We start from the raw sequence: 8,244 nt of genomic DNA on the forward strand, positions 1-8,244 counted from the left end.
TACCTCCCTCCGCCACTGCCCCCTCAGCCACCACCGCGATGCCATGCACCACCACCGCGCCGGACGCCGCCGCAAGGCACCTTCTTCCCTGTTCCACCCCTTCCGCTTACCAGGTTCCACAACACGCAACCCTTTCTATCCGTTCGTAACTTTTCTGTATTTTTTTTTCGTTTATGTTCTTGATTAGGATAGCTAGACTTGCATGTTGTAGTGGATTTTTAGGTTGTTAGGTAGCTTAGGCTGTGGTTAGTGGATCTCGGTCTATTTCCTTGCACTGTTCTTACTTCTGTTTTATCCTATGTGCAAATCTGTTGCTGCTATAATCATGATTCATATGCTGCTTTCTTGTATGTTGCTGCTATTTACATTGAGTTTTTATGTTTATTTTATATCTCTGTACATGCAACTTGCTTTCTTTTAATTCACATGACCTGATATGATTGCTGTTTATTTTCCGGGACAATCCAATTTTAGCCGGAATGCTGCCCAAATTTTTTGAAAATTGTTTTCATTCTTGTTTTGGTTTGGCAACTCTGTTTTACTCTGCTTCCCCCAAACCATTTCATGAATGCTAGGGCCACTTTCTTATCCTCTTTGATTTCCTGGTTCATAACTTGCATTTGTGATTCACTGATTCCAATTTCTGATTTCTTTATTTCTATTCGAATCAGCATCACCCTGTTTTCTTTATTCGATTATGAGTACTTCTATTCTTACCTGTGAATCCTTGTTATATGGAATTTTTTCTATGCCACTTACTTTCCGAACTCACTAATTTTAATTTACTAATTTCTTTTTACCATACTAACCCTCTTGATCTCTTTTCTGATTACTTTCACTTCCTCTAACTTTCTCACTATGGCATATTGATTTTTTTCTTTCCATTTAACATTAATTCAATCACATTTCAATTACTCATTTTCCTTATTCTATTTCTCCCTTACCGCTTTGAGTTTCCTTTGTTTAAATTGCCTATTTGCTTTCATATTTTATCCATTTCTTGGTTTTCTATTTTTCAGGATGTCTGCCTCACAAAGGAAAGGCAAAGGCAAGGCTACTGGCAAGCGCAAGCGAGGAGATTCCTCCCAGTCCATCATTGCTCTAATGCACGATTTCTCATGGCGGGAGAAGAACTTCACACAGCAGGAAAAAGCTTACCAGCTGCTCCCTTCGACTGATCCTATAAAATTTGCAAACTGGTACTGTGGGCTGAAGTACCCGACTTTTGCAAACTCCAGAAATCTATACCTGGAACGTACCTTGAAGATTCCAGAAGCCCTCCAGCAATACACCACTGAGCAAATCAAGCAAAGGGGTTGGTTCTTTCTGGAGAGACCACTGACATAGGTCAATGCATCTTGGGTACGGGAATTCTATTGCAACTACTACCTTACTACCCTAGATGCAGTGAACCTAAGGGGAAAGCAAATTCTGGTCACTGAGGAGGCCATAGAGACCGTTCTCCAGCTCCCAGCCAAGTCCGATCAGCCAGATGGTTATGCACAGGCTGAGGAGGACATGGGCCAGATGCGGTTTGATTGGGATGCTGTGAAGGCACGGATAGCTCTCGACCTTGCTGCTCCTTGGGAGATGGGTCAGAACACCACTATGCCTAGAGGGATCAAGAGAGTGTACTTGAATGATGAGGTTCGGCTATGGCATCAGATCTTGAGCAACTATGTGATGCCGAGTACTCATGAGACTGAGATCCCGGCTGCCATAATCACCCTCCTCTGGTGTGTGCTAGAGGGTAAGGACCTGTACTTGCCTCGTTTTATCCGGCATTATATGGCCAGGGTCCACGTCCGAGGCACCCTCCCCTTTCCTTATCTGGTTACACGGCTAGGCCGTCAGGCTGATGTGCCTTGGGAGGATGCCGATGAGCGACCAGCAGCAGCGGTCTGCAGGAAGATCATCCCTCATAGCAGGAACTTCCTTGATTTAGGCTACACACCACCACCTGTCACTACTACTGATGAGACAGCCCCTCCGTCTGCTGGACCCTCTTCATCCCCAGCTGCCCCTGCTGCCACCACTGCACCTCCACCCGCCTCTGAGCCGTTTTATCGCCTCGTGCACCGTCTATTCCGCCAGCTTGATCAGATGGAGCGCCGTAACAGGCGCCGGTATGAGAGATTGGAGCACCGCAGCAGGCGACGCTATTCCCATCTGAAGCTGATGATCAGACAGGGCGCCGACATCCCCTCCGAGCCCGACACACTATCAGAGCCATCAGAGGAGGAGGAGGATGAGCACGAGGAGGAGCCTCATTCCCAGGCGGAGACTCATCAGCAGGCAGGCACAGAGCACGCTACACCACAGCAGGAGGCCCCACATCAGCTTGAGGCTGTAGATCCGGAGATTCCGATCCAGTCAGTCCCCCCTCTACAGCAGCCAGACTTTCAGCCCACCACCACCACAGAGACCCCAGCTACCATCCCTACCAGTGATGACACTCCTTCACACCCGGCTTGATTGAGCATCAGGGATGATGCTTCATTTTAAGTGTGGGGAGGTCGCCATCTCTGGCGTTTATTTTGGTGAACTACTACATACTTTTTCTTTTATTTTGGATATTTTTCTGTATTTTTCTCTTTTTCTTTTATTATTATTTTCTGACTACTTATACATTGCTACTTGTGTATTTTACTCTATTTTCTGCATTTTGCATTTTTTGTTCATATTTTAGTTATTTAGTTCATTTTAGTTATTTAGTTTAGTTTGCAATTCTAACTTATTAGTGGATCAATTCGTATAGTTTACCCTTTTTACATAAGACAGCTTAGTTATAGCTTAGTTTAAATTGATATCCTTTGCCTTGACCCCATTACAACCTTAATTAACGACCTCATGAGTTTTGGTATGACTATGTTCTATAATTGTTGATTGGTTAGACGAAAAACAAAGTTATAGAAAGGAAGAATGAAAAGAAGAATAGAGTGATTAACCCAATAAACACTGAGTGATTAGAAAGAAAACACAAAATCCAGTGAGGGTTCAAAAGCTCATTAAACATTTATCTCTGATTGTCTTGCAAGTTTTTTTTTTCTCTCATCTCATTTGCAAAAAAATGCTTTATTATTTGAGGTTTAGCCATATATGTATATAATCTCCTTGAGAATGTGAAATAATTTGACTACATGTAGGCTTTATATATGAGTGGATGAATTAGAATTGCATGACTCATTAGGTAGATGCATTTAGCATAGGTTGCATTTCATAACATTCCATCACTTTAACCTTAATTATTTACCTTGGATTTAGCATGAGGACATGCTAGTGTTTATGTGTGGGGAGGTTGATAAACCCATATTTCATGAGTTCTTTTGTGCTTAATTAGAGTGATTTATTCAACTCTTCACCTACTTATTCACATTAATTGCATGGTTTTACTTTCCCTTCCTTATTATGTCATATTGTGAAAAATATGTTTCCTAAGCTTTAAAAAAATTAATTATTTTAATTACCTTTATTTCCATTCGATGCCGTGATTAGTGTGTTGAGTAGCTTCAGGTTTCCTAAGGCTGAATGACTTAAAGGATGAAAAAAGGAAATATACAAAAATGGAAGGAGAAGGCAAAACGGAGCTTTAAGGAAACTGGTATCCACGCGATCGCATGGACGACGCAATCGCGTGCCAGAAGCAAAGAAGCAGCGACGCGGCCGCATGACTGACACGACCGCGCGCCTTGAGTAGAACACCCACGACGCGGACGCGTGACTGACGCGACCGCGTGGAAAGGAAAAGCTCCAAATGACGCGACCGCGTGACCCACGCGGACGCGTGATAGAGGCCACGTATCAGAATTTACAGAATACGCCCCCAGCAATTTCTGACGCGACTGTTTTTATGACATTCTTTACTGGCAGAAATCACGATCGTCAAGCATCTTCCCCAGTTTCAGAGTTACAATTGTTTATCTTCCTAAAATAATCGCTACACTTTCTCTCAGAAAATTAGCAACAACACAAGTTGAAGCAGCAATGCTTACCGACAATGAGGGACGAAGGGATGTAACGACGAGGGAGGAAGCATGTGACCTTGGACAGGGAGAGAAGGGACTCGAAGATAGAGGCTTGACGCTAGGACAGAGACGGCGATTTCAGGGCCGACAACGACGGAGACTACGACACCAACAGCTCCGTCCACGACTTCTAGCAACGTCGAGAAGACAACAGCCGAGACAGAGGAGACGAGCTTGAGCAGTGGGGACGACGACTGGAAAATATTCGAAGGCGTCAGTGAGACAGCGGTGGACGTGAGTTTGGCAAAGAAGGCGGCGGATGAGAAAAGGGATTAGGGTTGGGTCCTCAAAGTCAGAGAGAGAAAGGGGTGGGGGTGGGTTTTGTGGGTTTTATATATATATATATATAAACCAGTAACCCAAAAAAAACCGGGCCAGTTCCATCAGTTCATCGGTTAACTGTCGATTCGTCCGGCTTTATCACCAATTTTTTGCAGGACAGTTTTAAACGCTAGAGGACCGATTTTCGGTTAACTCAGTCGAATCAACCGATCCGGTCAGTGCAACGAGGGAGGACGCACGACGAGAAAGGCGGCTGCACACGACAGTAAGGTCAGAGAGGAAGCCGATTCGCGCAACAAGGGTTGCGCACCGGAGACACGACGACGGCGCAATGAGCGAGAAGAGGCATACGTTAAAGGCACGACCTATGGGAGGAGGAGTAGGAGACAGAGGACGGAAGCACTTATAGTGAGTGGTTTGTAGCTTAGGGTTGTACGACGCGGATATAGAAAAGACGCAAAACTAAATTTTTTGAATATCAAAATTAGGATTAGAGGAGAATTGGCTAAATTGGCTACAACTATAGTTAGTTCCATAGACTTTCTCTACATTATATATGTTCAAATTTCTCAAATTCGGTTGTCTTTAAAGAACCACAAATGAAGGGAATTATATCTATACTTTAAAAGATGCAACTGCTATGGATTTTATTTTTATTTTTTGAAACCCAAAAACAGAACATAAAATTCCATTAATGGAATACCATGACCATGTGAGATTTCTATGAAAGTAACTCTACTCACAAGTGACAACTGAAATGTTCTATGCGTTCAGAGCACCTTTATAAATACTACAATTTAATCTACCATTACAGATATAATAATATACAAGTATGCCATTTCTCTAAAAGAGAGCCGCTTTACAATGAGATTTCACATTTTCATCATATTTAATGGAGAGATGCCAATGACATAAATACAGAGCAGAAACAGCTACAAATCCCCGTCAAAACATCATGGGACCGCCGATAATGAGCAAAACATCGGCGAATCCAGGGAGTTTCAAAGAATGAGCTTTTGAAAATCTTGGAAGTGAGTCACGAAATTGGGGACACCATGGAAACTATCATGTGGACAAGGAGAACCACAATGCTTACAGGTAGTAACTTGTATACATGGCCTATGAGGGAGCTGCTGACACTCAGCGTTCCTGCATTGATGTACTGATCTTTGCTCTTGGTTGCAGCCACTGAGACGTTTACTGATAAGGAACCTGAACAACAATTTGAAGTTAAGATGAAGTACATGCACCACATAAGCAGCAGAGAAAGAGTTCCTGTGGTGAACTTACAGTCATAGTTTGTCCATCCAATACGCTCATTAGCCAAGTCATATACAAAAATCTTATCTTTCAGCACAAGATCTGCAAAAGCAGAAACAACTGGATGATGAATTCAATACTGAAAATAGGGAATGACTAGTTCACGAGATGACCTGATCAATGAGATGCTAACACAAAGTAAACAGAAAACTGCCAAATCAAATCACCCTGAATCAAGCTTTTGGTAGAATTTTGAAATTATATTCTACAATTTCATTAGAATGTTCACCAAAACAAACTGTTTTGAAGAAGGTCCTCTCACTCCCTTGGACACAGCCAAACACAGAAGACAATCTATTCAAGATTTATTTGTGCATATTTGTGGGTTTTATATATATATATATATACGAACCAGTAACCCAAAAAACCGGGCCAGTTCCATCAGTTCATCGGTTAACTGTCGATTCGTCCGGCTTTATCACCAATTTTTTGCAGGACAGTTTTAAACGCTAGAGGACCGATTTTCGGTTAACTCAGTCGAATCAACCGATCCGGTCAGTGCAACGAGGGAGGACGCACGACGAGAAAGGCGGCTGCACACGACAGTAAGGTCAGAGAGGAAGCCGATTCGCGCAACAAGGGTTGCGCACCGGAGACACGACGACGGCGCAATGAGCGAGAAGAGGCATACGTTAAAGGCACGACCTATGGGAGGAGGAGTAGGAGACAGAGGACGGAAGCACTTATAGTGAGTGGTTTGTAGCTTAGGGTTGTACGACGCGGATATAGAAAAGACGCAAAACTAAATTTTTTGAATATCAAAATTAGGATTAGAGGAGAATTGGCTAAATTGGCTACAACTATAGTTAGTTCCATAGACTTTCTCTACATTATATATGTTCAAATTTCTCAAATTCGGTTGTCTTTAAAGAACCACAAATGAAGGGAATTATATCTATACTTTAAAAGATGCAACTGCTATGGATTTTATTTTTATTTTTTGAAACCCAAAAACAGAACATAAAATTCCATTAATGGAATACCATGACCATGTGAGATTTCTATGAAAGTAACTCTACTCACAAGTGACAACTGAAATGTTCTATGCGTTCAGAGCACCTTTATAAATACTACAATTTAATCTACCATTACAGATATAATAATATACAAGTATGCCATTTCTCTAAAAGAGAGCCGCTTTACAATGAGATTTCACATTTTCATCATATTTAATGGAGAGATGCCAATGACATAAATACAGAGCAGAAACAGCTACAAATCCCCGTCAAAACATCATGGGACCGCCGATAATGAGCAAAACATCGGCGAATCCAGGGAGTTTCAAAGAATGAGCTTTTGAAAATCTTGGAAGTGAGTCACGAAATTGGGGACACCATGGAAACTATCATGTGGACAAGGAGAACCACAATGCTTACAGGTAGTAACTTGTATACATGGCCTATGAGGGAGCTGCTGACACTCAGCGTTCCTGCATTGATGTACTGATCTTTGCTCTTGGTTGCAGCCACTGAGACGTTTACTGATAAGGAACCTGAACAACAATTTGAAGTTAAGATGAAGTACATGCACCACATAAGCAGCAGAGAAAGAGTTCCTGTGGTGAACTTACAGTCATAGTTTGTCCATCCAATACGCTCATTAGCCAAGTCATATACAAAAATCTTATCTTTCAGCACAAGATCTGCAAAAGCAGAAACAACTGGATGATGAATTCAATACTGAAAATAGGGAATGACTAGTTCACGAGATGACCTGATCAATGAGATGCTAACACAAAGTAAACAGAAAACTGCCAAATCAAATCACCCTGAATCAAGCTTTTGGTAGAATTTTGAAATTATATTCTACAATTTCATTAGAATGTTCACCAAAACAAACTGTTTTGAAGAAGGTCCTCTCACTCCCTTGGACACAGCCAAACACAGAAGACAATCTATTCAAGATTTATTTGTGCATAGTACTAAATTGCCTATTTCATAATCAAATGGGAGGAAGCAATTGTTTCTTCAAACTTCTAGAAAATCTTATTCTAGGGTCTAACCTCCTAAAATTGTGAATCCCTCCTGCACTTTCTGGAAACCCATGCACCACATTGCAGCACCATCCTGTAAAAGCAACGTGACATATCATATGATTAGAGTATTACAATTGAGGTAATTCACAACTCGGAGCATTCCTCCTACCTTTGCAAGAAAAAAGAAGGAAGACTGAGATCACAGAGAAAAGGCATACTTACAAGAAAACCATAATGCATAAGGTATTGTTCTGGTTTCAGAACCATGGATGCTCCACCGATAAAGTTTAAACTGACTGAAGGAAATATATCACCTATGCTGAATAAGAATGAATCAAATGAGATCCTGAGAGGTCCAAATAGGAGAATCTCTCTTTTTATTATTGAGAAAATTTAAAGATCTTTATAACTTTATTATAATAGTGAGTTTAGATTGAACTAACCTGGTTGGGACCAGATAGCACTGGTTTCCTTTAGAAATAATGGGTCTGGCAAACTGTGACACAGTTGTAGTTATCTACACATTCATTTGAATATTCCGTGTCATTATATTGAATACCCTTTCTTTCAAGTCAGTATTATTTCTAAGATTACAAGATAAACATGCCAAATGAAGATTTTTTTTCTTGCTCTCTCTTCAAC

General features: G+C 41.4%; 1 protein-coding gene and 2 long non-coding RNA genes across 4 annotated transcripts in view; all 3 read right to left on the minus strand.

Annotated features, from left to right (window-relative positions):
- The window catches only part of LOC110263335, a 17,402-nt gene extending 12,605 nt beyond the window's left edge, over positions 1–4,797 (minus strand). Inside the window, exon 1 of the long non-coding RNA XR_002348800.1 lies at positions 4,049–4,797. This is a non-coding gene — a long non-coding RNA (uncharacterized LOC110263335). The remainder of the gene's footprint in view (positions 1–4,048) is intronic.
- LOC107648198 lies at positions 4,999–5,935 on the minus strand. Its single transcript, XR_001621784.2, has 2 exons — positions 5,598–5,935; positions 4,999–5,519 (listed from the first exon to the last, which is right to left on the minus strand). It is a non-coding gene; the product is annotated as an uncharacterized LOC107648198 (long non-coding RNA).
- Positions 6,599–8,244, minus strand: part of LOC107648768 (aspartic proteinase-like protein 2) — a 5,044-nt gene continuing 3,398 nt past the window's right edge. For both annotated transcript variants that reach the window (XM_021104508.1, XM_016352590.2), the window contains 5 exons: positions 8,046–8,119; positions 7,825–7,921; positions 7,630–7,693; positions 7,198–7,269; positions 6,599–7,119 (listed from right to left, as the gene is read on the minus strand). In XM_021104508.1, coding sequence (XP_020960167.1) covers positions 6,944–7,119; positions 7,198–7,269; positions 7,630–7,693; positions 7,825–7,921; positions 8,046–8,119 — 483 coding nt within the window. In that variant the 3' untranslated portion in view covers positions 6,599–6,943. The remainder of the gene's footprint in view (positions 7,120–7,197; positions 7,270–7,629; positions 7,694–7,824; positions 7,922–8,045; positions 8,120–8,244) is intronic.

Source organism: Arachis ipaensis, chromosome B06, assembly GCF_000816755.2.
Source record: "Arachis ipaensis cultivar K30076 chromosome B06, Araip1.1, whole genome shotgun sequence".
Lineage (NCBI taxonomy): Eukaryota > Viridiplantae > Streptophyta > Magnoliopsida > Fabales > Fabaceae > Arachis > Arachis ipaensis.